Raw genomic sequence first — 27,999 nt, 5'->3', positions numbered from 1 at the left:
CACTTGGCGCTTGTATGCAAGATTTGCAATTAAAAAAAGAAATCCACAAACTATTTGTAATCTAGTGTATCCGGATCAGATGGGCCACCTCCGCCTTGCCTTCCTTGCGATTCACAACTGCAAACCCAACTTCGGTGGCCGACTCCGTCGAGTTCCTGACACAATCATCATGCACAATGCTGGAGGACCTCGAGCAAGCATGCTTAGCAACACGGATCTGTACCACATGAAGCGCGTGAGCGAATCGCGGGGCTCATTCAGCGACCGCAAGAGCCACGTGAGCACGAGCAGCAAGCGCGGCAGCACGACCAGCCACCGCCACACCCACAATCAACAGCAACCTGGAGACCTGCCTCCTCCACCCGATTCGCTTCCTCTGCGGAGCGGCACATCCAGCCAGTCTTCGACGTCGACGTCGTCCAAGGATTCGGGCAGCGACCTGTTCTCGTTCCTCCAGATGCCCATGGGAGGCCTCAAGCTCGACTACGCGCCGCCACCCAAGTCGTACTCGGGGGACAGCAGCATCGACTCAGCCAAGATGCAAGACATCGTCCGCCGCATCCACCGCGAAATGATCTCGGAGCTCGGCATGATCGAAGCAGCCGTGCCGTTCGACGGCGACGACGCCAAGTTTGCCGACCATCCGTGCCAGTGCAAGACAGCGACCGTGTTCCACACTAGCGAGTACGAACACGCGTCGCGACTGATTGTGATCGTGCCGTACCGCGAAGCCGGCATCTGGAGTCGCAGCATCTGCATGAACAGCGCGTCCGTGGACGAAGACGCCGGCAACATGCTCAATTACCTGCGCAAGGCCATCACCGAGGGCTACGGCGTGCTCATCATGAACCCCGCCGCGCAAGCCTGTCATTCCAAGGTCCACGTCGGTACGGTGTGGGACCACTTTGTCAAACCATTCGAGTCGGAGCTGTTTGTGATTGCGTACTCTCGGGGCTGCCAAAACGTCATGCAGCTGCTCAACCACGACAACGGCCGCGGCGGCATGCAGGACCGCCTTCGCGCCCTCTGTTTCATCGAGCCGAGCCATTATGTGAGCGACAAGGACACGTACTTTGCGCGGCGGATGCTGAGTCGGCGCGCCGTGGCGTGGCTCCTGTCGCTCGACATTGCACCCGGCCAAAAGATCGTCGCGAGTGAGAAGCGGCACGGATGCATTTGCATTTCCGCGGGCGCGATCCCGTCCACGGTCCACGGCAGCTCGGGCGGATGGGCCTTGCGCGCCGTGATGACGTCGGTATTTGGAGTGTTTGCCGCCCGTGTGGGGCAAGCCAGCGGCACGACCAAGCTCACATCCGTCGACAAGTCGAGTGGATGTGGCCTCTGCCACCGCAAGATGGGCCTGCTTACGAGAAAGACGCAGTGTGCATGGTGTGAAGTCAAGTACTGCGCCATGTGCTGCGAAGACAAGAACGTGCCGACGTTCAACCTGTGGGGAGTGTGCAAGCTGTGCCAGGTCCTGCCATGCCTGATCGACCCCCGCAAAAAGGGCGGCCTCCGCACTACGAAAGCGGCGTTCACCCAAGACATGGACTTGATCGATCGATGCTCCATTTTCATCCAGCCCCAAAATGACAAGGCCAATGACGACGACTTGTGCTTGTCCGACTTTGAAATCGTCAAGTTTATCGGCCGCGGCGCGTGCGGCCGCGTCAAGTTGGTCCGGAAAAAGCATGGCGCGGACGAAGGAAGCTTCTACGCGATGAAATCCATCAAGAAACGACTGGTGGTGGCGCGCGGACTCGTCGAAGCCACCAACGCCGAGCGCCGCATCCTCGATCGCATCAAGCATCCATTCATCGCTACGTTGTGCTATGCCTTCCAAAATGACGCCAAGCTGTACTTGCTCAGTAACTACTACCCCGGCGGCAACCTTCTCGACCAGATGCGACTCGTGCGCCACTTCACCGAAGACCGCGCCCGCCTCTATGCCGCCGAAGTGGCGCTGGCATTGGGCCATTTGCATGCGAATGATATCATTTATCGCGATTTGAAGCTGGAAAATGTCCTCTGTGACTCGGAAGGACACATTGCCCTGACTGATTTCGGCATGTCCAAAGAGAACGTGTCCGCGTCCGATCGCACGTCCACGTTTGTCGGCACATATCAAATGATGGCGCCTGATATTCTCACCAATAAACCGTACTCGGTACGTATATATATATATATTTGTGTGAACAAGCTCCACTTGATATGGTCAAAAAGCCACCAAATGGACGGGGACTTGAAAATATATTATTATTTCGAGTTTCACATGTGGTTGTATCTTGAATATTTGAATGTTAACAACTGCGAGTTTGTTCTGTGCCTGTTTGACTAGAATCTAATGGGGAAAACACACACATTTGGATCGTTTGTCGTCCACTTGGAATGTGTTTCACTTTCCGTATAGAAACCATCCATCTGTTGCTATAGACTCTGAATATATTTATTCTTTCTATGGCGACGATATATATATATATATACCTTGTGCTGATATTTGTTTGTGCTTCATCGTTAAGATTTTATAAAAAGATGAACATTCAATATGTTTTTCATCAAAACTAAATGTTTATATATTTCAATGTTTTGTTTATATATATATATACATATGACACAATCAATTTCGTGTTCTCTCTCAACTATATATATATATACTTTTACCCTATGGCGACGATATATATCTAAATGTATTGTAGCGCGCGATCGACTGGTGGGCGTTGGGGGTGATGGTATTTGAAATGATCGACGGGCGGACGCCATTCAATGCCAAAACCAACCAGCTCATCAAGGACAAGATCCTGACGTTTGAAGTGCCGTTTTCCGATCGATTTTCCAAGCACTCGAAAGCATTTGTCCAGGGATTGCTGCAAAAGAAGCCCGAGAATCGGCTCGGGTGCGGCCCCGACGGCGTCGAAGAGATCAAGCGGCACCCGTGGTTTGCCTCGACTGACTGGGCCGTCGTGGAGGCGCGCCGCGCGACATTCAGCGCCGATCAGGCCATCCTGATGCAGTCCTACGCCAAGGAATATGCGACGGTGGATGTGTTTGATACGTACATGCACGCAAATGAGATTGCATGCGATACACCCACGTCCATGCGCGGGTCCGCGGCGCCCAACGGCAACGACTTGTTTCAGGATTTCGACTACAACCACTTACTCACGCGGTTGAGTACGTCTTCTTCGTCAGAGGAAGGGGAAGATAATGCGAGTCGTCAAGGTTTGGCAAATGACGCCAAGTTTGACATTCACCAGCTCCGGCCAGCGCCAGGGACCCCCAAAGGACAAGACGAAGACCGAGAGATAGACGAAGAAGGTTCCACGAGACATTCGTCCAGCACCCTCGTCGCCACGTCGTCCGAAGATGACCTGCATAGCCCCGCGCACTTGACGGTGGTTAACAACGTGTCGGTAACCACGACGCCGCTGCATCCTGCCGACTGCAATGTGACCATGCTGTAGATGAGTTTGTACGTCGAATCGTCGGGGGTATAACTGTGTAAATAGTGTGTGATTTGAAATGCCCGTTGGTAGATCCATCTGTGGTAGAGATAGATGAAAAGGGGGAGAACGCTGCTGGGCGTGTGTCTTGGTCGACAAAGTAGTACACAGACCATAGCAATACTAGTACATACACATGCATAGACAGTATACACGTCCTGCCTTTGAATATGTAAAATCGAGTATACCGTTCGTAGTAGTACTGTAATAATAGTAGGAACGTTGGTACTAGTAGTAGTACTCTATAGAGTACTGGAGTGGGGAGGGGAGGGGGGTATTGCAACACGCCATCTACTCGATGCACCACGTGAATAATACCAGGGGTGAATAATACCAGGGAATACATAAACGTGATCCTCCATGATTGGTTAACAAGTGGGTTTGATCCACGTTTGCTCGCCTGAGTGGGGGTTCTCGTAGTACACGTGGTCGCCGTGGGCAATGGCGAACCATCCCGGCGGCAGCGACGGGTCAGCCACGTACTCCCCCGTACCTTTGTCCACATTGTGAACTTCGCCCCCTATACATATACATTCAGTAAGTATTACCAGTAATATATACATGTAAGAATGCTCCGAGATAGAGCATGATCCGATTCAAGAAAACAGGTTCAATGATCCATGCTATTTCAATGGACGTACCATGATATACATGGTCGATTCCCTCTGCCTCTTGGCCAGCAGTAGTAGTATCGTCGTCGATATTGATTGCATATGGAGAGTTGGACCCACATTGTTCATCCACATCGTCCGCCAAAAGTCGCCACGACGACGACGGCGTCGATGGGTCGGCGGTCATGTCCGCCAAAGGTCCCTCATCGTGAGGTGGATCGTCGTAAAAAATGCCGACGACAGCGTCAACCAAATCTCCTCGTCGATCGTCGTCCTGATTTTCAAGCAAGGCGGTGATTTCGCTGTTGGTCTCGTTGGTTGAAAGGGCTGCATGGGGATCGGACGGGGCGTCGTTGGAAGGTATGACTAGGGCTTGGGAAGCGTCCTTGGATCGAAAGTCAGTGTCCACACTTGGCCTGTGATGATCGTCCTCGAGGGATGGTTGGTTGTCGTTGTTGTGTATTTGTGTATTGGTGCTCCTCTTGTCGTCGGCATCCATGTGCATGTCGTGGGAGGTCGCCGAAGATGGCTTTGAACGGGTGACGCCCTCGTCGTCAGGCCAAGAGTGTGCTGTCGTGTTGGTGGTGGTCGCCGTTATGTGGCCATGTTCGTCGCCCTGTGTATATGCGGACGATTCGTCAATTGTCGCATGACTCGACGCCATCCAACCCGACAGATTTGTGTGTGCTGTTGATAGGGATGTTGACGCCGTCCACTCCACCGACAACTCCTCCCCTTGTGTAGCCTCTAGTGGCGTTGGAGCTTCTTCCACGGAATCAGCCGACGTCGTGTCCATCAGCATTCGATTCGACGCGGAATCTGCTTCGTTCCCACGAGGGGATGACACCAACGCTGGAGCTGCTAGAGGTACCGAGGAATCCGATGACCGTTCTGTGGAGGTCTCCGTTGTGGGAGGACGCGATGCAGAAGACGGCTCGACGGTGGTTGATATCTCGTGTGTGTTGGAAGCGGTGGCGACGGTTGCGGGTTCCCGAGATGATGGATCTGGAGTTGTTGGAATATGTGACACCGTGACTGGCAGCTGGGCCTTGAGCGTAGTCGATGCCGGCAATGACGACGACGACGACGTGGGTAGGGTCGTGGTGGTGTCGTCTGGTGGAGATTTGGTCGCCCCCCACGCCATAAACTGCTTCAATTGATGATCTTGGGTTATCGTATCGCTGGAACGTCGTCGCAGGTTCTTTGACGATGGGTTATCGGCCAAGCTTTCATTGAGAACTCCCATGCGAGCCAGTTTGATCTAGCGATTATTCATATACCATGAAGAATGGGTTGGCAATTTCATCTCTTTCATAGACATTTATGACATATATACCTCATCCGGGCACTTGATCAACATCTCGTGGGCCATCAAGTCGTGCAAAATGCCCGCAATCTACCCAGATCCCGTTCAATATATATATAAGAGTAAAAGTATTCAATTTTGAACATATTGGAGTATCAATGAAAGTGTGCAAACAAGTATGAACAGCAACGCGCCATCGTACCGACTGGGCAAACAGCGCAATCAAGTGCAATTTAAGCGCATCGTTGGCCGCTTGCTTTTCCAGCATTTCGACCTTGGGGCCGCCCTTGGCCAACGGCACGACGGTGCGTCCGACTTGCAGCACGCCCAGGGGCTTCCCCCATAATGACAGAATGGGCACGATGTACAACCCATGCCCAGCATTGGTCAAGTCGATCGCGCCATTGTATTTGGCATGCGTGAGCGGGTCTGGGATCGTCAGTCCCTTGGGATGATAAATTGCCTACAAAAATTACCCATTTATATATATATATATGGGCAGGTGTGGGAGTACGTACGAGACCACACAGTCCCGACGACAGTTTGTAATATTGCCGAAAGAACGTCGTATCGCAACTCGAATCCAACGTCTTGCCCACACACCACATGAGGCCGCCGGCAGTAGTAGGATTACTACTACTAGTAGTACTACTAGTACTCGTCGTGACGTCGATGTCGTCGTTGGGGGGGTCGATAAGGAACATTTTGAATTTCGTGACGCCGAGGATTTGGTGGAATTGGCGCTCCGTGGCCAACGCAAACCGGATGAGGCTGACGTTATCGACATGGGGCACGGATTCGAGCGCCAACTGCCTCGGCATGTCGTGCAGACGAAGCAGTTTGGTGTGTGATGTTTCGAGCACCGTCTCCAACTACATATATATATATATATTTAGTGTCCCCTTGAATAACGTGATATATCGTTGTTGTGTTTGTATACCTGAAATTGCTGCAGCACGATCCCTGCTTGAATCCCAAACATCCCCAGTATAATCAAATCATTGGGTGAAAACCCCTTCCCGTGTACGGAATTGCACGCCTACAACCATACATACAGTATATATATATATATATCCAAATCACTATCAAGCCACGACAACAAACAACTAAAATAATTCTGCCACAAATGATTTTTTGTAGGGTATATAATGCAAAAATCGAATATATATATATATCAAGGATATGTTTCATCCACAGACAAGAGAAGTACGAACGTACGCGTAACACGGCAATGGCGTCGTTTTTGTCGTCAAATATCGGCACGCACATGACATCCTTGGTCGTGATGCCTGTCGAGTTGTCCTGGGGGCTGTAGAACCTCGGGTCGTCGTACGCGTCGGCGATATTGCACGGGGTGCCCGACTTCAAGACGTGGCTCACGATACCCTTGTCGCACGGCACTTCGACATTGTTGGCTTCGCCGGCCTATATACACCCATACACAACAATAAGCGGCGATCAACTGACACTTGAATGATCTGGGTATATATATATATATATATATATATATGTACTCTGTATACACTGTATACATACGTTGGTGCATCGGCAGATGAGTTTTCTGGGGTTCGACAGCTGGACAAATACTGCGGCGTGGTCGCACTGGAGCACCGCACATACTTTTTTCATCAACCTACGACAACATATCCACCAAACACATTAAATATAATGAAATGATTTGGCCACATCGTTGACCAATCATCATCCTTTGATCCAGGACGTATACATCGACTCGAGATGCCAACTCTCGCCTGCGTCGACATGTTTGGCCAGATGTCGTCGAATTACTACTGGATATGTACGGTACGTACTCTCCGAGCACAACCCGAATGTCCACGGACGTGTTGATGCTGTGGCAGCTGTGGAGCCACCGCTTCATCGTCGACGACAAGTTGATGGCGTTGGAAATGCTAAATTGGGAGTCGACTTTGTGCAGAATGCGCAGGATGTTGGGGTCGATGTATTGCTCCAAGATGGAGCTCATGGCGGCATGGGGGTCTGCTTCGTTGACGACGACGACGGCGGCGGCATTTGGCGAAGGGGTCGACTCCGACGACGACGAAGATGGGAGGGACGTGTTGCAGTTGGTCGCCACAACGTTGCTGGTCCTATCGACACCGCCGTCGATTGCTGGCTTGGCTTGTGTCATTTGCATGTGTTCAATCGATTCAAGCTCCATCTTGATCGCTTTGAGCTTCTTTTCCGAGTTGACCAGACTTCGCTTGTCTTGCATGTGTTGCGCCTCCAACACCTAGCAAACATATACTAGTAGTAGAACCAAGTCTACTAGTAGTAAAACCAAGTCTACTAGTAATAGAACCACCAAGTCTAACTGTTCATTGGTCAACCGGCCCTTGAAACCAACGACTATGGACGAAAGTATCACTTTATAGCATGTAGTAAAGTTGTATATGGACCGTATATCGCGTTGTGGCGTGGGGTTTCTCGTTGGAATTTATATCGAATTGATTGGCTACCTCAGATGAGCTCAAAATTATTAGCCAATCAAAACCTTCTAAATGAAATTCAACCAATCAGATCGATTGTGGATCGGTTTGGCCCCTCCCCAAATTTGTACTATCAAATCGACAATATTTGTTTAATCATTGTAAACTGGAGGGACATGGCGAATGAATGTATCGACACAACCAAATGGAGAAGAATTGAGCACCCAATAAGATTGCAGGAAACCACCATCAACATCCAATTAGTGTGTGTGACTTCAATTAGTGTGATGATACAAGTCCCCACAAACGGCCACGTTTTTACATACAAAATTCAGTATTGATCGATAGATATTTGGCGATTCTCCACAAAAGTCGACCAAATTTTGGGTAAATGGGTAAAAAGGACAATATCTCGTAAACCAACGACGTACGTCCCTCTCACTAGTGTACACACACATGCAGCCAAAATGCAAAAAGCACACATCTATTTGCATACCTTGATGCGGCGCTGGTAATCTTGGTTCTCCTTGGACATGGTATGCAGGACGGTCTTGACGGCGCTGCCTGCTGCGTGATTGTGGTTGGTGCCATCAGAGGTGGTCGTGAGGTTCGTTGAAGTCGTCATCTTGTGTAGGGTTTCGTTGATCACGACAAAGCGAGCCGAGAGCTTGGCAAACGCTTTCTTTTGCTGCAGCGACATCTTTCGCTCGTCGTCCAGCTGCTGGTTCAGCTGCCCCACCAACGCCTTTAGCGAGTGCGTTTCGGCGGCGAGCACGTCGTTCGACGCGCGTTCCTTTTGGAGCTGTTTGGTCAGATCGAGTATGGCGCGTTCCATCTCCATTTGCTTGGTGCGTTGCAACGCCACGACATGCTCGTAGTCTGCTTTGATTTTCTCCATGGGCATGGGAAGATACAGGGTGGATGACGCAGGAATTGTCGTGCCTGGCTGTCCTGGGAGAAAAGGCGACGGGGATGACCCGGTCCTGGATAATGGTGTGAGGTGCGCTCCCTTGGATGATGACGACGACGGCAATGGCTTGACCATGTTGCGCTTCTTGGTGGAGCTAAATGCAAGTGAATTTGGCGCACTTTGCAGGGGTAGTTGCGGCGTCGATCCACACCGATTCATGGTGGTCATCACGTATTGATCCGGCGTCTTGTTGTTGTTGGAGGGTAGCATCCTTCCTATTCCAGATGCACTAGACGACGATGACGAGGGAAATATGATCGTGTTGCCGCCTTCGGACCCCCCACTGCATGATGGTACATCCACGTGTTCATCGTTGTCTTGATCCGCAGACGATGGTGGTGGCACATGGTTTGTCTTCTTCTTCTTGGTCGTTCCTGATCGAACGATGAAGAATGCATCTGAGGATGGCTCCATCGCGGCGGCGGCGCGGGCGTGAAATCTATTTTTGAAAGTACCGACCAAAAGTGGAAAATGAAGGCGTTTCATTGGTCCGTTGCCAAGTGTTGGAACGGCCATTGTACGTGTATTGTATCCTGTACTTTATTCTGATTTCATTTTAATTTCATACATTTATCCAGTCAAGTGCAAAGCGTGGTTTTTAATAGGGCCGTTCGACCGAGATTTGGCCTCCATTACACTGCTGCTTGAACCGACCATCTCGAGAGGTATCTGGCTGAGGGGAAGGTAACACACCATCACCACCAAGGCCTGACAACAGCGACGGCAAGAAGTAGCGGCAACATACTCAGCGGCAACGACAGCATCACCACCACACATCGTCGTCGTCATTCATAGGACCACCATACCGTTCGGACGATGGGCCATGTATGGAGCAAACAACAGCAACCAGACGACTACTACCTCGGCCACAACGGCGGCGCGACGTACGGACTGGGCAACCTCACAGGCATCCTCAGCCACGACCGAAGAACAGACGTCGTGTACTCGGACGTCGCTTCCTCGTCCGACACTTCACACACGGTGGCAATCGGGTCCCGGACCAACCTGCCCATCATCCTCCTCGACAGCGACACGACGACCAAGAAGAAAGCCAAACACGTCGATGTCCTGCGGCGACTCGGCCTTGTCGTTCGCACGAGCGGGAGTTGCTTGACCAAGTCCGCGTCGGTGGTCGTCACGGATGTCCTGCGCATCGTGGATGGTACCAAAGTCGTCGCGCGCAACAAGACGTGGGGTCCTGACCCTCGGACTTGGCATGGCGTCAAAGGTCCAGCGGAGGCGAGCGGCGGAATCCGCATCGGTGACTCCATTTACGCGATCAACGGCGCGCGGCTCGTGAACAAGTCCAAGCGGCAAGTGGTCAAGATGCTGGGCGAGTGTTGCAGTCGGCAGCGGAGTGTCGTGGTGACATTTCGGCATGGAGACGCCATGGCGGCGGTGCCGTGGGAAGCAGAGCTGTGTGCAGACGTGCCGGAAGGCGAGTACATCGAGACCGACCACGAGTGGGGGTGTCTGATGAAAGTCGGGTCGGTCTCGATATAGACGATTAGGTGTGTGTGTCCAAGAACAATGTAATAACAAAATACAGTGGGAATAACAATTTGCTAGCTATATATATATATAATATCGCCCCACGATCATGCGTTCAACCGGGGTTGATTCGCATTCACTCAACCTACTTATATTTGTAGGTCGATTGAGATCTCTCCTGCATGCCCTTCTGACCTGGCTGACGAGCGCAGAACTACGTACTGTAACGCGATGTGGTCGTTGCATGGTGTTTAGACGTGTCTACAGTTGCTACTAGTATTACTGTAACGACCACAGTATAGTCTTATTCCCTTTTAAAGATATGTACCAGTATGATATACTACTCGGAGCACTACGTACTACTGGGATACGAATACTCTCGTAGTAGTAAGTAGTACATTGCCAGCGAGCAAATCATAGCCAGCGAGCAAATCGGTGGCAACCTCGTCCACTGAGCTGAGCTCGTTTACAACCTGTACCAGTACATAGTACTAGGACTGTAATGTTAGTAATTATTTGCCATCCACTACTACCAGTAGGTAGTACTGTACTCTGATCAATAATTCCCCCACAGCAGGAAGGATACCCTACCTTCAAAACACCCAAACTATACCTTTACAGTGGTCGAAGGCATCGAGGGTATATTTATGCATATCTCAAGGTCCAGATGGCCTTTTTCAGTGAAACTTCGTCGGTGATCATAACTAAACGCCATATAAAAATGTTCTTTGGATGTCAGGTGTATAAATGAATATCTTGTGACATATGTCGCACAACACCATTAGCACCGTAACTTAAAGGTATAGTTTGGGTGTTTTGAAGGTAACGTTAGGGTACACTGTACGTTATACTTCCTGCTGTGGGGGATTTAGGGTTAACTGCATCGGTACAGTACCTGTAACGTTAGTGGTTAATTGAGTTTGGATTATCATTTTTAAGACATTCCTCCGCGAGGGCCGCATTAGTGGTTAGCTATCGCTAACCACTCAGATGGATTGTTAACCCCTAGGTGGTGCGAGCATACAAAGTTCCATATAAACACTAGTATATTGCAGTGTTTTCTGAAAAAACAACAGTGGAACTGTTTTAATGAGGGAATTGTACAGTACAGGTCAGTTAGTACTGTAGTCCTTAGAGTAACGTGACTTGGTTGCTTGGTCGGTACTGGGAGAAGGTTATATAATCAGGGCACTCTAACGCGCGAAATTAGGTCCCTTGTGAAGTTCACTTTTTGTATTCCGTAATACGAGCTATATTCATTCTGTTTATAGGCTAATTTGCATATATAATGTCCGTTCCTTAATTATGTCCAAAAATCAATCTCGCTCATTGGTACCTCGAAGTAGCCATCAGCCATATCTACGTTTCCAGAATTATAATTAACTACAGTAATCATATTCAAACAGCAGCTCCCAACTCCCATTGTTTGCTGAGATAACCCCAAAAATGTGAGCATTCCCTGAATTATGGCCATGAGTGTACAGTACATTCTGCTCCTATCCTATTGTACCAGGCACTTTGGCCGAGGTACAGTAACTTACCCTTGCTCAAAGCACGTCTCTACACCGTTGCCTTGCCCGTAATTAGTACGGATTCAGAATTAGTGCAGTGCGGTCCTCACTACTACAGTTGTCCTCCAAGGTTTGCTCCCTGGTCAAAACGAAATTATTGAAGTTCTAGTACTACGGTAGAGTGCACGATTGACAGTTTACATCAATGCCGATTTGTGTTGTGACATTTCATGACAAATCCCACATACAAAAATCAATATAATACTCCTTAGGGTGCGTCTGGTAACATTTCAAAAATATTTTTCCATTTTCTCGGAAAATGGGATTAACCCAAAATGCCATTTTCAACATGGAGGTAAAAGGTCCATTTTGTAATATGGCGTTTTGGACCTCTTCAACGAGTAAATCCCACGTGGAATTATTGGATTGGGGTTAAACCTCTTCCAGCAAGACATGTTTCAATTTTCATCAGATTTGTTGAATTCGGCCCAAAATTGCGTTTGAATATTGCAATATTTCCGGTTACCAGACGCACCCTTACCAATTCTCAATATTCAAAATTGGTGCGGTCCACACTAATTCTCCAAGCCCATAATTAGTGCGGATTGAGATATACACACACCTATACACTGTACAGTACAGTGTACCGTATACTAGGTCGTAAGTACTACAATACTCCGGAGTAACTACTTGGAGTAATACAACTATAAATATTATTATTAATAATAATACTAGTATAATTAATAATAATACTATTAATAGTACCAGTATAATTAATAATAATACGAAGTACTAGTAGTACTCGTTATTGTAACGGTAGTACAAGTTAATATGACCGTATCTAGCGCGACTAGGAAGCCATTCAAATCGGCACTCGATATCGTCCGCTTGTTGCTTGAAGTGGACTTACATTTCGGGATACTGGTATGTAGTGGTAGTATTAATAATAATACTATTAACACCACTATTGGGATTTGATATTATTTTGTTGATATTTTTGTTTACGCGTCGATGTGCAACGACTGCTTGAGCATGTCAAACGTGCCAAACGTGATGCCGACCATGGGGATGACCTTGAGCAGCTCGGGCGTGAGTCCTCTGTAGAACCCCCGGACGCCTTGCTGCTGGTACAGCTCCTTTGCGATGCCCCACGCGGTGGCGGTGGCCTGCGCCGCCTCGGCGGCCGTCTCCTTCCCGCTGCCATGGTGGAGCCCCGAGATTTGCATGCGCCGCCGGACGACATCCACGGGGAACGTGACGATCGAGGATGAAATGCCCGACAAGGCGCCGCAGGACAGCGTGTCGAGCGCCGAAAGCGGCGTCGTCGCATCTTCCCGAAGCGCTTGGACGGCGTCCTTCAACGACTCGAACACGGTGAAGTTGATGGCCATGTTGGGCACGGTCACGAGGAGTGTGGCCGAGAGTCCGCGGTACAGACCCCGCGTGCCTTCTTCGGCGCGGATGCGGTGGAATGCATGCGAGATCCCGCGATACCTACGTGCATGTAAGGTCATGCACTAGAAGAAGATGCATGGAGATGTTGGTACCGGATGTTGTTGTCGAGCTGTGTGATCAGTCGGGTGCGAATGAGGTCGATGGGGTAGCACACGGTCGTGGACGTAGCCGCCGCCACCGCGCCCGACACGAAGCGCGTCAGCATGGGTGACGTGATGCCACTTTGTCGGGTGTCGAAGGCGTCCTTCATCCATTCGTACGTGAAAAAGTTGACGGCCGAGTATGGAAAACGATGGACGACACTCGCGCCGTTGCCTTTCCACAGCGCAAACACACCTTCCCGCCGCACCACCTGTCATGATCATCATCATCAGCAGGTTGCGAGCTATGGACAACGGTGGCATGTTATGTGTTGTCTGTCACCTTCATGAACGCTTGGGAGAGCGAGCCGGAAAACTTGTCCTTGTGTGTGGGTGTGACCATGCTGTGCACTTGATACAAAATGGTCAGGCGACTCAACGGCGCCGTGAACGTCTTGCCAATGCTCCCAGCCACGCCGCCTGCAAACAGCACCGACGCCTGCTTGGTCACATGGTACTGCAGCGACGTTATGTCCACATCCGTGGTCTCCGTGCACACATCACCGACGTCGCCAAAGGACACTGCGCCTGTGGTGCTGCGACGGAGGGTCACAGGTCGCTTCTCGCCGCTAAAGGCGGCTGCGGCGGCACCATCCCGCGCTGTCTCGGGATCCAGTGGCATTGAATATCACTTGGCAGACAGGCAGGCCAAGGTGTGGTAATCTGCCTTGCCTGCCACAATGCATACTCTAAACGTGTATTTATTATGACAGGTTTTATCGCTTCTACGGAGTACTACGAAGTACATGTAACTTTCGTAGTTTAGGGTATCATAACGGGTTACTACGTACTAGTAGTATTAGTATTAACGTTAATAGTTACTCCGAGTTAAGTTACTGTACTCCTACAACGCATCAACTGACTATCGATAGGTGTAAGCTTAACGCAGCATTCAGGTCTAAGTAACCCCCTCCCTTGACGCCATGCACTTCGAGATTGCAGTGCAGTGGCTGAACCAAGCACATTCCAAGGCAAGGAATGCACCTAGGTAATAATATATATATACTGTATATATATACCTCGGTATATATATATTTATATAACAACGTGTGCTCAAACAACATAGATACTATACTATCTACACCAGCAACAAACGAATTACAATCGAGAGGGGTGGTGTTGTTAGAGGCAGTTAGTTTATCCGACACGACAGCGCGACCCAAACCTCGACGTGTTTACTCTTTCCGAGAAGAATAAGAGGCGAGTGTACTTAATCCACGTTGGCCATGGCGACATCGGCTTCGGTGAACTTGCCCTTGTTCTTGTCACCGACGGCGCGGTTCTTGCGCTCCAAGATCTTCTTGCGGTCCTTGTCAAGCTTGAGCTTGGTGATCACGACCTTGGACGGGTGGATGCCAGTGTTGACCGCCGATCCGTTGGCCTTCTCCTTGACCACGCGTTCCACATGAATGACAAACTTCTTGCGGTACACTTGGGTCACACGGCCTTCCTTGCCCTTGTTCGAGCCACGGACAATGAGCACTTCATCATCCTTGCGGATCGGGATGGAGCGCACCTACATACCCACACTTCCCGTGAGTCCTGAACGTTCGAAAGACGATCGACGATGGATTGGGATTCATCCCACGACGAAGACGACGATGGGATGTAGGTAGTGGGAAATATCCCAACACTTACAGTTGGTTCAAGCCGCTGCCATGAAGTGCCAGAGACGTTGCCGTCTCCGACATGGACTTATGCGCTGAAAAGTGTATGGAGAGAGAGAGAGGGTGTTCCTTCTCATTCGACACTTTCACTTACGTTGTACTTTTGTTGCAAGTCCTTGGACAAGGACGCGCTCATCAACACGCGGCGTTGGGTGGAGTGGGCACCGAAGTGGGCCTTGCGGGACTTTCGGCGGGAAGAAGACACGGTCGAGTTGAACTTCACTACAAGGGAGGAGATCAGTGGCATGAACATGGGTGCATGACGGGGAGACCCCAGAAGAGGAGCCGCCATGGTCATGCTGCATCGACGGACGTACTTTTGTTGGAAAGAGTAAAATGATCTTGTGATGGAGTTTTCACGGCCAGTGGCTTGCGCACATTCGACTTTGCACCAACCAAACTCGGCCCTACCCCGCGACAGCCAGCCAATCACAGTCGATTATGTTGGCATTATCCGGTATTTTGCAAAACTATCCGGATATCCTTGCAAAATGTACTAACTGGATATGCTGTTCACCTTGGCCAAGCTCATGCAATATTGCTCGTTGGTTGATGTATATATGCATTAAGAGCATTAAGAGCATTAAGAGCACCACGAAGCTGTGACGGGTCCTTCCTGACTGAACAGGCTGTGCAGTATACCGGGTAACTGCGGACTTGGACCTAACGTTACCCGTGTATATAGTATATATATATTCCTGGCACTGGGAGGACATTCAACATTAGCCTAACGTTAGCGTTTGGAACTCAACGTACCGACGGTCACAAGAGGTGGAGAGCCACCCTCGGTAACGTGTACTGTACGCTTCTTAACTCACAAACCAAGGGACATACTATTACTGTTTTCAATGGACGGTAAAGCCTTGTAGTGTACGTACATTTATGGCGACGAACGCATTGCAAAACTCACAGCAAGAAAACATCGCACAGGTTCCACCTGATCCTCGACAACCACGAAAAGTTCCAGAAGGATTCTGTGTATTTGGATGGTGTTGACCGACGGTAGGAATGTGCGAGCAGAAGTCTGCGATGACGGGCAGGCCTCGCGAAGCAAGAACGCTTGGGGACAGCATTATTGCAACAGGTATAGCAAACCTACATTGGGACATTCAAAACTACAGTATTATTAATAGTAATAGTATGTCAGTGCTATGAAGAGATTGGTTTGCCGCCACTCTCATGACACTCGCGCTACAATCGTTGGTTGATGTCGTTGCTCCTACTACGTAGTATGTCGGCGATTGAACAACTTCATACCAGCTCACCTTCATTGTTGGCAATACATGAACGATTTAAGCTAGCTCGAGTTGATTTATGTATGGAAAAACCAACGCCAAACAAAGGGGTTTGACTGGTCCAAACGTGTACCTGAAGCACTGAATATTAACATTATAATGAGATTGCTAGAAATGGCGGCGCATTGTACTCACAGCACAATGAGAATCCTACTCCAGTGTCGTCCAAGTTCATCGATGTATATATCTACCAGCCCAGTCCACAGTCTTCTAGTCCCTGGCAATGTTCTTATATATATCATCGGTCTCAAGCGTCATGCTTCAACATATATAGTTCACGGCAGAGAGGCTGCCTTTGATTGGTCGAATATGAAACGGTTTTCGATTACTAGCCAATGAAATCGATCTTACTCTCTTGATTACTTTTAACACATGCAATATAGGGAAGGGAATGTGGCAGCAGCAAGCACGTGGGTAAGCAGCTCGTAGATGACCATAACGCTACTACTACTAGTAATACTAGCCAGCCACGGTCCATTCAGTGCGGCCACGTTTGCCACGTCCCCACCACGGCTTCTGCAAACGCCAAAAGCTGGGTCACGACCTCTACACAAAGGAACTCGTCGTTGAAATCGTCGAATGTTTGATGTGTACCAGGCAGGATTCCTTTCTCGGTGGACCAGTGGATGCACAGTGGGAGGTACATCATGTTGCGGAACTGGTTGATCCGAATGTTCTGTCGTCTAGGCCCACGTCAGTCAACCTATCCATTAGCATATACGCATGCATTTACTTGTGCTTGAGGGAGGCGAGTTTTGCAGTTCGCTACAGTCCAGTGAGTTCATATGACCAGCCGAGGTACGTACGTACGTACCTCGCGTTCGCTGGTTAACGACATCTTGGCCACGAGTTGTCGTTCCTGCTCGGCCAAGAGGTTCAACCTGGGGTTGTAGCAGTGTCATAATGTGCAAGGACACATGTACTATCATGATGCTGCTTGAATGTCAAACATGCATACCGCGTTTGGTTGGCGTAAAGGTCCAGCGCCACGTACACTCCCCACGCCATGCACGATTGGCGCGAACACTTGGACGCGTCCAGAGACGGAAACCATTTCGGAGCGCTACGTACGTCGGGGGAATGCATGAGGACGAAGTCGTGCCTGTCACGAGGTCACTTACACAAACCCGACAAAGGACGCATGTTCCAGGGGGTAGTACAGAAGCATCGAGTACACCTGCAACGTCACGACGCGCTTGAGGTGGTCGTTGTCGTCGGTGCCGACCCAAGACCCATTCTTGAGGGCTTCCAGGCACTCGAAGACGCCCGTGAAGCGCGTGACGTACCGGGCATACGCGATCTGACCGGCCACGGCGCTTAGGCCTTGCGAGTGTCGTGTCGATTTCTTCGCGTACAGCTCGATCACCCGCGCGAGGAACGCGAAGCCATACCCGATGGACTTGGACACCTTGTCCGCCTTGATTGTCGAGCTCGTGTAGCCCACGATCTTGACCAGTGTATCATCGGGCCTTCCGCTCATGTTCTGCCGTCAAATCTCAGTGTGACCTTCCCGTTGACGTCAACAATTATTTTATTGTATACTAAACTCTCGATACTTTGTCTTTTTATTTTAATTGTTTGGATTTTGAGTTATTTTTAGGCGTCGAGTGTCGTGATAACGATTTTTGCCTGCTTGAAGTATGAAATACATAAGACCTGCCAATATATACCTATTAATCTATCAAGGAAGGGCCGGAGCGCTAGCAGTATCATGCGATTTGGCTCTTGCGCTTGTCCCACAATGCCTTGATCATCGGCGAAATGGACCGCGGGTTGAGGAACCAACGCTCCTTGTCGGGTGATGCTTTGAGGAACGACCGCAGCAGCGCGCGCTCGTCGATGTGTTCAATGCGTTCGTACGAGTCAAAGAACGTCACGTTGTCCTTCCAGTTCATGCGCCGCCACAGGTGCATGGAGTTGGCCCATTCCTTCATGAGGTCGTGTGTGGGGGCACTGAATTCGAGCACGCGGGTCTCGCCGAGCTTGATGCGACGGCCTTCGATGCGCGTGACTTCGGTCGACGAGACTATGAAGCGATGGGGAAGCAAGGTTGGCACTTCGCACTCGGCCTTGACCTTGGTGATACGCCCCGGTAGCGACAAGCACCCGAGCATCACCCCACCCTTTTCCGAGAAAAACTTGAGGTCGCCATCCGTGAACACACAGAACACCATCACGGGCTTGAGATTTCCACTTCGAGGATTGTGCTCGATGAGGATGAGGTAGCCGTCACGGTACATGAGGGAGACGAAGGATATGGCGGCGACACGAGGAAGAAAATGGCGGCGGCGCTGTCGATGGTTGTATCTCGTCTGACAGCGAGTATTGTCACTGAGGGAATATCAAGATGGAGGTTGACTCGGTAGGGTCGAAATGATTAAAATACTAGCAAATTTAATACACGATCAACCAAATTCAATACAAAAACAAAGCTAACCTGGTCGCCTGTGTTAAATTAATTGGAACAAAAATTCCCATTGCTGGGACGCCATACTGGTGGATTCACCCAATCAAATCGTGCGCTGTGAAAGAGGAGAACCTGTCATATTTAATATCACTCTAAATTCAGTTGTACTATTTCAAACGATTCCAATCAACGCATGATGATGATGCATCAGGAAATGCTTGGGAGAGCCACCAAGGGAGGCTTGCGTGATGTACACCGTCGTCACACGATGACTAACTAGGAGTTGTGGCGCCGACAGACCATTCAACATGAGATCATAGACCTTTCGAAATGGCTGGACATCTGCCTTGCACCCTCCCCCTCCTGCCTCCATGATCCACTTCCAACCTACACCTACCGGTACTGGTGTACAGTACTCTACGAGTCGAGCTGCCATCCTAGAGCTGCCATCCTAGCTCTCGTCCGAAGGGGACCTGCATGACGCACCAACCGCTGTCGGATATTCGGCAACGCGCTTTGGTTGGTCGTCATGGGTGATCAACGGAATTGTGCTGGAAGTGCCCTGAGCTGTGACGTCATGGACAAGAGGTGTGATTGTGGTGAGAATCTTGCATGTATTGGCATCATCATGTTATAACACCCACGCATGCTTTGACTCATCTACATCGGGTTTTGCGGCGTTACCATCGTCGATCAAGAGCAACAGTAGTGCTATTTCGACACGTGTCCAGGAACTACTTAATGGTGGTGGGCATCGTGGTGGTCACCCTTCTTGGCGGCTTGGGCAGCATGCTTGTTGCCTACACCATTGGATGAGGACACATAGTTCGATGATAATGGAGAATGGACGATAAAGGACGTACGGTGGCGACCCAAGTAGGCCGTGGTGATCCCAGTCGCGCCGACAATGAGGAGGATGTGAACAAGGGGGGCCACCGAGTTGGTGTGCACGTGGCGGGTGCCGTAGTTGTACGCAAAGCGCTGGATGAACTGGGCGGGGCCGGTGGGAGGACCAGCGGCGTTGCGCACGGCAATGGACTTCTTCGCGTTTTGGATCCAGTTCTTGGTCTGCACGCGGGCAGCTTGGTATTCAGCTTGGAGTTCCTTGGCGGTGGCAGAGCTCATCTTGTCAGGGTGCTTTTCGTCAAGAAAGGTGAGGTCAACTGACGGTGACGAAGGGGCTGGAGTATTTTCACTGGGTATTTGTATGGCTTACTGAATACAAGGTATAAAATTCGCCAATCGCACTTCACGACAAAGGTATACGCTCCAATGGGGTTGCGTGTATTTGGCCGCCCACGACGGACCAGTCAGAGCAATCTTATCCGGAATTGTATCCGCATAAGGCTCAATTCGGATCCAAGTCGAAAGGTCACGGCAAATCACCAGGAAAATGATGGCACCGTGGAGGGCAGCAATGAAGCGATGCATGTCTTCGTGTAGAATATGAGTTTAAAGCAATACATGTACGAAACATACAGCCTTCTTGGCATGCCGCAGAGGCAGGGATATTGTTGATCCGTACTTTGTCAGGCAAGATGCCAGACGACGCTGCACACAACTAACTACCCTCCATGCGCAGCACTACAACGACAGCACAGGGATCGACATCGGTGTTCGTACCGCAAAACTACAGTGTTCATGCATCCACATCGTACACATCAATACAATCGTCAGTCCATTCATTTGTGATTCCGTCATTCTAGCGCTATTATATACAACGTGAATGGATGATATGCAACATGCACGCACATGGGACTGGTCTTCGTATTATATTCAACGATGGCCGTGGGCGCCGGCATTGCCAACGACGTGATTGGGCTCTATCTTGGGCGCCTAACGCTAGGAGACATGAGGCTATTCTTAGCCGCCGTATATAAACGGAAACCGAGTCCCGGCCGTTGGTTGGTATCTCCATTTCTTTCTCTAGCCTCGAGCGTGGAACTGCCTCCCGGTCCACTTCGTCACGGCGCGCCATCGTCTGTTCTCTAGAACACTGCCAACACAAACTCGCCAGCCAGCCAGCCAGCCAGCTCAACGCACCAGTGGCATCCGCAAACGATCATGGCGAAAAGGACTGGCAACGTGGACGTGCTCATCACGAAGCGCGACATCACGATCGACGACGTGATGAACAACCCCATTGCTGTGGGGTATCTCTTGGACTTTTGCCAAAAGAACCTGTGCGCCGAGAACCTCAACTTTGTCGTGGCCGTGGACCGGTACAAGGACCGATGCGAGGTGCTCGACTTCAACGACGAGGAAGACGTCAAGACGTGCGGCGCCATGGCGGCCACGATTTGGAAGGACTTTTTGTCGCGCAACTCGCCCAACGAAGTGAGCTTGCCGTCTGAGGACCGCCAAGTGACTATCGAGCGCATGGACAAGATCACAAAGTTCAAGGGCAAGCTGTTTGACGTGGCAATTCAAGACGCCATGAAGACGCTCCAGCGAGACATTATGAACCGGTTCATCAAGTCGTCGCAGTTCTCGGAGCTCGTGTCGCGGCTGTCCGAGGCCGCCGACGCGTTCGACCCGTTCGAGCTCGTGCCGCCGTCCAACATTACCACGTCGTCGACGACGATCGAAACCGCCGAAATCACCCTCGACGACATCCTCGCAGACGCGGTGCTCTTTGAAGAGCTCCACACGTACCTGAACAAAAGTACGTCGTCGTGTGCCATGCCTGCATGTATATCTATCTTGTGTGATAACACTCCTGTGGTTGTCGAGTGTCCCGTGATAGTATTAGTGCGTGTTTGGATGTGTCGCAGCTAACTCAATTGGTCATGCTTTGGCCTGTGTTGGTGGTAGTTGTGATCTGGGTTTGAATGAGTGTTGTTTCGACTGTGTATGATGCCATCCTCTGTCGTCTTCTGCTGTCGCGGAGACGATGATGAATGAGCTTGTAAACCACAGTAGCCGCAGCAGTACCATAGTGTTGTCAGCAATTGTGACATCGTGCCACATGGAGATTATCAAGTCATCACATGTGGGGATAGAATTCAACGCGGAAAACTTGAAGTGCGTGCGCGAGATCTGCATCTTTGACGACCTGGCCAAGGCTAAGGACGTGGTCGTGACCAAGAAGAAGGCGTGGGCGATCTACCGCAACTTTGTCATGGCCGGGAGTCAGTTTGAAGTGTCGTGCAGCAACGCCACGCGCAAAAACGTCATGCAGCACCTTGGGTGCCCCGTCGAGAAGATGTTTGACGAAGTCAAAGAGACCACGGTCATGACGCTCAAGCAAGACCTCAAGGGGTTCCTCTCGGCGCTCGATCGAAAATCCATCAAGGACCAGCTCAAAAAGCTCGAAAAAGGCAACAAAGTTGGGCTCATGCAGAACATTTCCAACAAGTTCTTTCGAAAGTGATGTCTCCCCCAACCAACCTCCAACCTAACAAGACACAAACCCACAACTGTTGGTCATGCTTTCTTTACCATGTTCTTTGCCATCTTCACGAAGGCAATCCAACCTTCTACATGCGCACAACTACTGTAACTACCGGTAGAACGGCACACCACGCTTTCATCTTTGAGCGATCAATGCATGCTAAAACACGTTGATCAAGATCGTCATGCTGCATACATATCCGATTGCAACATTCAGTTGGATCGTCAGCGGCAGCAGGACCACGACGAGGAGTAGCACAGTCCCTTTAGCTCCAACCAGGGCACACGGGTTGTGTGTGTGTCCCTTCACAGCCGATCGCATTTGACCAAGGACACGTCCATGCGACGGGCGGTGGGAATGTTGGTTGGAATGACGTTGGGGGTTGGAATGGGATCGTGGTGGTGTGGGGTTGGAATGACGCAGTGGCACACAATTTCCCACGTGAGTTGCACTTTGGGGGTGGAATGGGCAAAGTGCAGTTGCAACGTCACGACAAACGTCGGGTTGAACAGCGCCCGGAGCGCCCACACGTCGCGCAAAATGCCTTCCTCGACGATCGTCACCGTGACGACGCTATCGTCACCCTTCGTCGCGACGACCACCACGTCGTGGACGACACGCAACTCGTCCAGCAACTGCGCTTTGGTCGTCCAAATCGATTCCAAACTCACGTGGGGGCCGACAACGAACGCATCGCAAAAGGTCGCGCGTTCGCCCACGACATCGCACGACTCGCGCGAGTAAAACGACGACGTTGCTGACGAAGTTGCTGACAAAGTTGCTGGTTCGTTGTCGCGGGGGATGCCCACAAATGTCCTGAAAAACGACGCCGCCGTTTCTTCACACAGCGACATCCGTGTTTGAGGAGCAAAACCGCGAGGACTGTCCACAGGTCCTCCATCACCGGGCGACTCTGATTGGGGGCATGACGTGGCAGCAGATGACATGGTGGCAACGTTCTGGCCTTTCTCGGTCGGCGCGACGGGCAACGCCTCATGATTGGACGGATGGTGATACTGTTGGTGCTGCTGGCGGCGGTTGTCCTGGTGCATAAGAGTCGGATCGTACGCTGCATGATGACGGAGAAGATGGTTGGGGCTTGGACAACCATGCATGTCGTCCAAGGCATACCCGAGCAACGCGTGAATTTCTTGGTGCAACGCAGCATTCGTGCGGCATAACTGCGTCACTTGTACCTTGAGGGTTTCCCGGATGACCTTTTTGCGCTTGCGGTTGGCCCGGCACGCGAGTCGGTTCTTCAGGCGGCGTTGGGTGGCCTTGATGTGCTCCGTGTCCTGGTTCTCGTGGGGGGTGTGGGGAGGATCATGGCTCGTGTCGTCTTGAGGATGTAATGACGCCATCTCTGCCGAAGGCATGTCGAGGTTGTGGTCGACGACGGAAGGTGGAGGAGGCGACGGCTCCACGGGAAAGTTCATCTTGTCGACCTTGACACCTACGACGGTACAAGGATGTGGGGTCGTATTCAGGACGGTGCGTACAGTATTGCCGAGCTTCGTCAGTGCATTTGGTGCATTCACGGAGGTGTCGTCGCAGCGAGTTGGACCGCGCCGAGATCTTGACGTGGCAGTACATGCACCGCACGCGAGGGATTTTCTTGGGCGGTTTGAGAAACGTCGCCACGCCGCCACTTCCGACAGAGGCAGAAGGAGGTACTGCATCCTCCTCTTCAAACTCCGGGGACCCAAAGTATCTCCATTCCGGCCCTCGCTCAATGGCCGCTGCCACCGCCGTCGCCTTCTTCACCGGTCCAGCCTTGCTCATGTCGACTTTTTTTGTCAAGTGTCGTCAACTGAATGATGAGGTCAATGCGATTGGGAGTTGAAATGTTTTTTATTCCATTCAAAATGGTAGTCAAATTATAAAAATGTTGAAATATCAACCGGATACATATCCGGATGACGACAGCTGCTATTGTTGAAAAGCCGAGAGCTCATGCGATGTGTTGTGTCAAGGTGCGTAGGTATGTGTCCACACTTGTCCACGACGCCATCATTGGGCTTGCCGGGTGCCGCTCGTCGGTCCCCGTCCGTCTGGTGTGCTCTATCGCCATGATATCCGCTGCAAACACCTTCATCGTCTTCCCGCGACGCTGCACGAGTCGCCTCCACGCCGGTTCAATCGCGAGCCAGTCGGTCTCCCATGTCCACGTCCACAACAAGCGTTCGACTTGGTCATCGCTGAGCATCCCATCGTGTTGCGTTGTCGACGTCACGTACGCGGCACACTCGTCGGCTTCCAACCGTGCCCACGCATGTACATCCGAGTGTTCCAGTATCCGATCGCGATACAGGAAGAACCGGGCGTCGGTGAACAGCACAAACGCCAGCGCAGCGACGTCGACCCAGGCTGCCGTCGTCGTATCTTGCGTCGTGTGTTGGAATTGGCGGCACAGCGGCACCAACCACTTGGTCGAAGCAGCCATTCCCACAGCGCCAGACGATAGCAACACTGGGACACTGGGCTTGTCTTGGGCATGCGATTGACATACTTGCACTACCAGTCGACCCACCACCTCTTCCTCTTCCTCATCCTCCTCGCAATCTTCCTCTTCTTCGTTCGTGACCTCATGTAGTTCAACTTGTTTTCGCCTCTGAACGACCTCCACCGACACCACGCCATACGGACGCTGCCGCAGCGCGTCCGTCACGGAAACGTGCGCCACCCTCTCGCCAATCTGCATGTGGATCGCATACGTTTGTAAAAACAACGTCATGGGACCATCCATGCGCACGGGGAAATGCCGCGTCGGGCCTTGGATGGGGACATACACATGCTTCCCTCGTTGTGATTGTCCAGGGATCATTAACATGTCCACGGTCACGTGTTGGAAGCCCAAGAACGAATACACGAGCGACATTGTTGGCGGTCGTCGGCTGCCGCCGTTCGAATTTCTCAAACGACCATCATTCGACATGGGTGGTGGGGAATGTTGGTCCCTGGCTGTTGTGGAGGCTGAAATCAGCATGGATAGCACTGTCACTTGAAACTCGACGTCTTCCACGAGATGAGAGGAAGCATGGACGACGGCGTGATCGAGGAACGATCCAGCAGGCATCCCGTTGGGGGTTTCGTCTCGCTCTGTCACAGCATGGTCATGTCGAGGTTGAGAGGATGCCACGTTGGATTTCGCTAGATGTGTACTTCGTGGTCGTTGCTTCACCGATCCACGTGTAGCCGTCATGGCCATATTCGACTCCATGGTCGTTCGATTTCGCTGAAGTTTGTTTGCCGAATGGGCCTGCCAGTACGCCACTTCCAGCGCATGGTGCGCTTGCATTTGGTTGAGTTCATCCAGTAAGTCATCATTCAGGGCTTTCAACACGGTCACCTTGTGGTCAGCCTCCCGCAGCAACTGCAACATGGACGAGATATGCGACGGTGTTATTTGCTGGCTGTTGCGTGTCTCGAGCGTTATGCCCGACGATGGCGACTCGTGTGGCTCCAGAACGTCGTCGTCTAGAAACCCCACGACATGCGGATTCGATGTCGCACATTTGGTCACGTGGGCCAACGCCGCCACCAACAACTCGTTGCTCGGATCTTGCAGCAACGTCACCTGCAACGCCACACGGTTGTACTGCAATTGCAGCTCATCTCGTTCTAACCGGATGGCGGCTTCGGCACTGCCCAACTCGTGGACTTGAGCCTCCATCGATCGAAGGCGACGTTTGAGCGCGGCATTTTGCCGCTCGATCACTTGTTTATGGTGCGTTTCGTTGTCTAGTTGCGCTGCCAGCACACTCGCGTGTCCTTCAACGTCGGCAAGTTGCACAAGCAGTTTCTGGACCGTCGACTGGTCGCCAAATAACGGCCGACTCGTTAAGGTATCCATGGCTTCATGCAGTCGCAACGATTCGTTCCGCAGGTGCAGCACGTCCTACCCTTGCAACATTAGCAACTACTTGGAAGTATATATTAATTTATTGTCGATTTTCTTCAAATTTCCCAATTTTGCATGGTTCGTTCAATCGAGCACAAGTATAGCTGAGACATCTCATTGGCCATTATCCACTTTGCCCTTTCCAGTAGAAACTCGAAAATGGATTGTAGCCAATCAGCGACAAGTAATTTCGGATTGACCAATGGGAGAGATTGGTGCTCGATTCGCTCGGGGTCCGGAAATTCATACCGACTCTCCAATATAAAGGGGCTACTAATATAAAGTATATATAAGGGTCACACCCCAATTGCAAGCCCTAGTATGTTTCCGAAAATTGGGTTAGGGCCACCACACAAAGTAGGCCAGAAAACACCTCATTTTGAAACTTTTCAGAAATATTATGATAATTTTTCAAACGACGGCTTTTGCGTGTTTGGCTACCAAATCTGACACATATCACAATAATACGTCGAATTTTACTGTTGTCTGACAGAAAAATGGTTGACCTGCAACTGTCCAGTTTCTACCAACATGATATTCTATCGATAGTTGTCATTCCATCATGGTATCCAGAGGTTACATCAAAATATTTTGAAAATATTTTTTCGCCTCCCATTTGAAAAAAGATTCTCTATCAGAATATTGATAGACATGAACATTTCTGTGGCATCCAGTGTGGCTGGATCAAACTGATTTCGAAGGAATAAACAGTTAATGCCAACTTTTCGAAAAAATATCGACGTCCAGACGCACATATCAACAGTAATACATCAAGAAATATATAGCTTGTCTACCGTATACCTTATGGATCTGTACCCCCGAAAATGTCAGTAAAATCTGATCGAAATGGATACAACTTCATAAGGTGGTCTGATTTCTTTCCAATGCGTTACTTCTACAACTTCGACTTGTTTAATTGGCTAGAACGAGATAATTGGACAGTTTTGACCAATATAATGACACTTTGGGTACAGCCTTCCAAGGTACCACCAAATCGTACTTTATTGACACCATACAGCAATTTGGGTACAACTCGATACGGCAAAATCATGGGTACTGATCCATAAGGTATACGGTAGAACCAGCGGACAGAAACGATCTAAAAGGCGGGTCATTCATGATTGGATAGTTTCGAATTTGGAGAGGGGTGCGTGATCAACCGAATGAGCAGCACCAAATCGGCAGACAATTGATATGTCGACCAATCAAAACCCAGATCACTTTCAATTGGCCAATCAAACTCTTGCAACCGTCGTCGAATTCTCTAAGATTTGATAGTAGAAAATTCAAACAATGGGTCGGGTAAATAAATATAAAAAATCAATGTGACACTTCAAATCGTGTGCTTCCCAAAATTCAACACTATAACAAATCGACCGATGGATTTACAGTGAGTGTGAATTCAGCTAAAAAAAATGCAAATGTTGGCTGCAAGCACACTGGTATTGTCAAATCATCATTCGAAACTGGAGCCCTCATCGAATGTCTTGAGCGCATGGATTAAAGATTAAAGATCCGCCTAAGCCAATCAAATCACGTTCTGGTAAATTTCTGCTAGTCCAAATGTTTGATTGGGCAACACCATATAACGTTATATCCTACTCAGTGTTGTATATAGTACAAGCTTAAATTGGATATTCAAATGGATTCGAATGCTACATATTTGGCGAAATGACTCACAAGTCCAAATATTTGGGTGAAATGCACAATAATATGATTCAAATAGACTACCACGAATCAGGACGTGAGCAATATACATGGTTGATACGAGCTAGAATAAACATATACATGGCGAAGACTGGCAATGGTCGCGTCCTTCGTCGGCAGTTGCCGCGCCACGAGCTCCAACTGGGCCACCTGACGCTGCAATTCGACGTTGTCGTTGAATAGCGACTGCATTTTCA

The 27,999-nt window shown here is 50.3% G+C and overlaps 11 protein-coding genes across 16 annotated transcripts; 4 read left to right on the top strand and 7 right to left on the bottom strand.

Moving 5' to 3' along the window:
- The first annotated feature begins 88 nt into the window (after positions 1-88).
- Positions 89-3,524, top strand: H257_17549 (AGC protein kinase). The gene is made up of 2 exons (XM_009846370.1): positions 89-2,167; positions 2,697-3,524. The coding sequence occupies exons 1-2, from the start codon at positions 170-172 to the stop codon at positions 3,459-3,461; spliced, it is 2,763 nt and encodes a 920-aa protein (XP_009844672.1). The 5' UTR covers positions 89-169; the 3' UTR covers positions 3,462-3,524.
- Positions 3,525-3,689: 165 nt separating this feature from the next.
- Positions 3,690-9,290, bottom strand: H257_17548 (hypothetical protein). Its single transcript, XM_009846369.1, has 10 exons — positions 8,361-9,290; positions 7,229-7,668; positions 6,954-7,050; positions 6,636-6,842; positions 6,358-6,456; positions 5,936-6,289; positions 5,620-5,880; positions 5,448-5,507; positions 4,142-5,372; positions 3,690-4,020 (listed from the first exon to the last, which is right to left on the bottom strand). The coding sequence occupies exons 1-10, from the start codon at positions 9,246-9,248 to the stop codon at positions 3,869-3,871; spliced, it is 3,789 nt and encodes a 1,262-aa protein (XP_009844671.1). The 5' UTR covers positions 9,249-9,290; the 3' UTR covers positions 3,690-3,868.
- Positions 9,291-9,477: 187 nt separating this feature from the next.
- On the top strand, positions 9,478-10,401 carry H257_17547 (hypothetical protein). Its single transcript, XM_009846368.1, has one exon. The coding sequence runs from the start codon at positions 9,651-9,653 to the stop codon at positions 10,335-10,337; it is 687 nt and encodes a 228-aa protein (XP_009844670.1). The 5' UTR covers positions 9,478-9,650; the 3' UTR covers positions 10,338-10,401.
- A 2,354-nt stretch (positions 10,402-12,755) lies between these two features.
- Positions 12,756-14,079, bottom strand: H257_17546 (hypothetical protein). The gene is made up of 3 exons (XM_009846367.1): positions 13,715-14,079; positions 13,384-13,643; positions 12,756-13,330 (listed from the first exon to the last, which is right to left on the bottom strand). Exons 1-3 carry the CDS (start codon positions 14,051-14,053, stop codon positions 12,838-12,840), a joined length of 1,092 nt encoding a protein of 363 aa, XP_009844669.1. The 5' UTR covers positions 14,054-14,079; the 3' UTR covers positions 12,756-12,837.
- A 450-nt stretch (positions 14,080-14,529) lies between these two features.
- Positions 14,530-15,472, bottom strand: H257_17545 (60S ribosomal protein). Its single transcript, XM_009846366.1, has 3 exons — positions 15,416-15,472; positions 15,193-15,320; positions 14,530-14,947 (listed from the first exon to the last, which is right to left on the bottom strand). Coding segments are annotated over exons 1-3 (435 nt in total). The 5' UTR covers positions 15,417-15,472; the 3' UTR covers positions 14,530-14,641.
- A 1,250-nt stretch (positions 15,473-16,722) lies between these two features.
- H257_17544 (hypothetical protein) lies at positions 16,723-17,910 on the bottom strand. Of its 5 annotated transcripts, XM_009846364.1 has the most exons (6): positions 17,515-17,910; positions 17,352-17,456; positions 17,208-17,274; positions 17,127-17,158; positions 16,988-17,076; positions 16,723-16,939 (listed from the first exon to the last, which is right to left on the bottom strand). In XM_009846364.1, exons 1-6 carry the CDS (start codon positions 17,871-17,873, stop codon positions 16,872-16,874), a joined length of 720 nt encoding a protein of 239 aa, XP_009844666.1. In that variant the 5' UTR covers positions 17,874-17,910; the 3' UTR covers positions 16,723-16,871. The 5 variants fall into 5 exon arrangements, with proteins under 5 accessions (XP_009844666.1, XP_009844665.1, XP_009844667.1 ...); XM_009846363.1 differs by having other exon boundaries at positions 17,127-17,274; XM_009846365.1 differs by having other exon boundaries at positions 16,988-17,158.
- Positions 17,911-17,934: 24 nt separating this feature from the next.
- On the top strand, positions 17,935-18,725 carry H257_17543 (hypothetical protein). Its single transcript, XM_009846360.1, has one exon. It carries the CDS (start codon positions 18,155-18,157, stop codon positions 18,617-18,619), a length of 465 nt encoding a protein of 154 aa, XP_009844662.1. The 5' UTR covers positions 17,935-18,154; the 3' UTR covers positions 18,620-18,725.
- Positions 18,726-19,309: 584 nt separating this feature from the next.
- On the bottom strand, positions 19,310-20,187 carry H257_17542 (hypothetical protein). The gene is made up of 2 exons (XM_009846359.1): positions 19,664-20,187; positions 19,310-19,600 (listed from the first exon to the last, which is right to left on the bottom strand). The coding sequence occupies exons 1-2, from the start codon at positions 19,923-19,925 to the stop codon at positions 19,539-19,541; spliced, it is 324 nt and encodes a 107-aa protein (XP_009844661.1). The 5' UTR covers positions 19,926-20,187; the 3' UTR covers positions 19,310-19,538.
- A 501-nt stretch (positions 20,188-20,688) lies between these two features.
- On the top strand, positions 20,689-22,232 carry H257_17541 (hypothetical protein). Its single transcript, XM_009846358.1, has 2 exons — positions 20,689-21,465; positions 21,803-22,232. The coding sequence occupies exons 1-2, from the start codon at positions 20,865-20,867 to the stop codon at positions 22,171-22,173; spliced, it is 972 nt and encodes a 323-aa protein (XP_009844660.1). The 5' UTR covers positions 20,689-20,864; the 3' UTR covers positions 22,174-22,232.
- H257_17540 lies at positions 22,214-23,999 on the bottom strand. 2 transcript variants are annotated; one of them, XM_009846356.1, is made up of 2 exons: positions 23,694-23,999; positions 22,214-23,647 (listed from the first exon to the last, which is right to left on the bottom strand). In XM_009846356.1, exons 1-2 carry the CDS (start codon positions 23,974-23,976, stop codon positions 22,500-22,502), a joined length of 1,431 nt encoding a protein of 476 aa, XP_009844658.1. In that variant the 5' UTR covers positions 23,977-23,999; the 3' UTR covers positions 22,214-22,499. The 2 variants fall into 2 exon arrangements, with proteins under 2 accessions (XP_009844658.1, XP_009844659.1); XM_009846357.1 differs by having other exon boundaries at positions 22,214-23,998.
- A 27-nt stretch (positions 24,000-24,026) lies between these two features.
- Positions 24,027-27,999, bottom strand: H257_17539 (hypothetical protein). The gene is made up of 2 exons (XM_009846355.1): positions 27,884-27,999; positions 24,027-26,092 (listed from the first exon to the last, which is right to left on the bottom strand). Exons 1-2 carry the CDS (start codon positions 27,992-27,994, stop codon positions 24,146-24,148), a joined length of 2,058 nt encoding a protein of 685 aa, XP_009844657.1. The 5' UTR covers positions 27,995-27,999; the 3' UTR covers positions 24,027-24,145.

The sequence above is a fragment of the Aphanomyces astaci genome (assembly GCF_000520075.1).
Source record: "Aphanomyces astaci strain APO3 unplaced genomic scaffold supercont1.110, whole genome shotgun sequence".
Classification (NCBI taxonomy): Eukaryota; Oomycota; class Saprolegniomycetes; order Saprolegniales; family Verrucalvaceae; genus Aphanomyces; species Aphanomyces astaci.
The sequence above is the reverse complement of the archived record's forward strand: the minus strand, read 5'-3'. Positions and strand labels throughout refer to the sequence as shown.

Coding starts and splice junctions, on each gene's coding strand:
- H257_17547 (XM_009846368.1), top strand. CDS start 9,651: ATGGGCCATGTATGGAGCAAACAACAGCAACCAGACGACTACTACCTC.
- H257_17541 (XM_009846358.1), top strand. CDS start 20,865: ATGGCGAAAAGGACTGGCAACGTGGACGTGCTCATCACGAAGCGCGAC. Junction 21,466..21,802: donor CCACACGTACCTGAACAAAA/GTACGTCGTCGT, acceptor ATGTGGGGATAG/AATTCAACGCGGAAAACTTG.
- H257_17544 (XM_009846361.1), bottom strand. CDS start 17,873: ATGAGCGGAAGGCCCGATGATACACTGGTCAAGATCGTGGGCTACACG. Junction 17,159..17,207: donor CGTTAACCAGCGAACGCGAG/GTACGTACGTAC, acceptor ACTGGACTGTAG/CGAACTGCAAAACTCGCCTC. Junction 17,077..17,126: donor CTCGCCTCCCTCAAGCACAA/GTAAATGCATGC, acceptor ACGTGGGCCTAG/ACGACAGAACATTCGGATCA.
- H257_17549 (XM_009846370.1), top strand. CDS start 170: ATGCACAATGCTGGAGGACCTCGAGCAAGCATGCTTAGCAACACGGAT. Junction 2,168..2,696: donor TCACCAATAAACCGTACTCG/GTACGTATATAT, acceptor AATGTATTGTAG/CGCGCGATCGACTGGTGGGC.
- H257_17545 (XM_009846366.1), bottom strand. Junction 14,948..15,192: donor ACTTGCAACAAAAGTACAAC/GTAAGTGAAAGT, acceptor GTGGGTATGTAG/GTGCGCTCCATCCCGATCCG.
- H257_17546 (XM_009846367.1), bottom strand. CDS start 14,053: ATGCCACTGGATCCCGAGACAGCGCGGGATGGTGCCGCCGCAGCCGCC. Junction 13,644..13,714: donor TCTCCCAAGCGTTCATGAAG/GTGACAGACAAC, acceptor TGATCATGACAG/GTGGTGCGGCGGGAAGGTGT. Junction 13,331..13,383: donor CAGCTCGACAACAACATCCG/GTACCAACATCT, acceptor ACATGCACGTAG/GTATCGCGGGATCTCGCATG.
- H257_17543 (XM_009846360.1), top strand. CDS start 18,155: ATGGACCGCGGGTTGAGGAACCAACGCTCCTTGTCGGGTGATGCTTTG.
- H257_17540 (XM_009846356.1), bottom strand. CDS start 23,976: ATGAGCAAGGCTGGACCGGTGAAGAAGGCGACGGCGGTGGCAGCGGCC. Junction 23,648..23,693: donor TGACGAAGCTCGGCAATACT/GTACGCACCGTC, acceptor GTACCGTCGTAG/GTGTCAAGGTCGACAAGATG.
- H257_17542 (XM_009846359.1), bottom strand. CDS start 19,925: ATGAGCTCTGCCACCGCCAAGGAACTCCAAGCTGAATACCAAGCTGCC. Junction 19,601..19,663: donor GGCCTACTTGGGTCGCCACC/GTACGTCCTTTA, acceptor CCAATGGTGTAG/GCAACAAGCATGCTGCCCAA.
- H257_17548 (XM_009846369.1), bottom strand. CDS start 9,248: ATGGAGCCATCCTCAGATGCATTCTTCATCGTTCGATCAGGAACGACC. Junction 6,843..6,953: donor TCATCTGCCGATGCACCAAC/GTATGTATACAG, acceptor GGGTGTATATAG/GCCGGCGAAGCCAACAATGT. Junction 4,021..4,141: donor AATCGACCATGTATATCATG/GTACGTCCATTG, acceptor GTATATGTATAG/GGGGCGAAGTTCACAATGTG.
- H257_17539 (XM_009846355.1), bottom strand. CDS start 27,994: ATGCAGTCGCTATTCAACGACAACGTCGAATTGCAGCGTCAGGTGGCC. Junction 26,093..27,883: donor CCATTGCCAGTCTTCGCCAT/GTATATGTTTAT, acceptor TTGCAAGGGTAG/GACGTGCTGCACCTGCGGAA.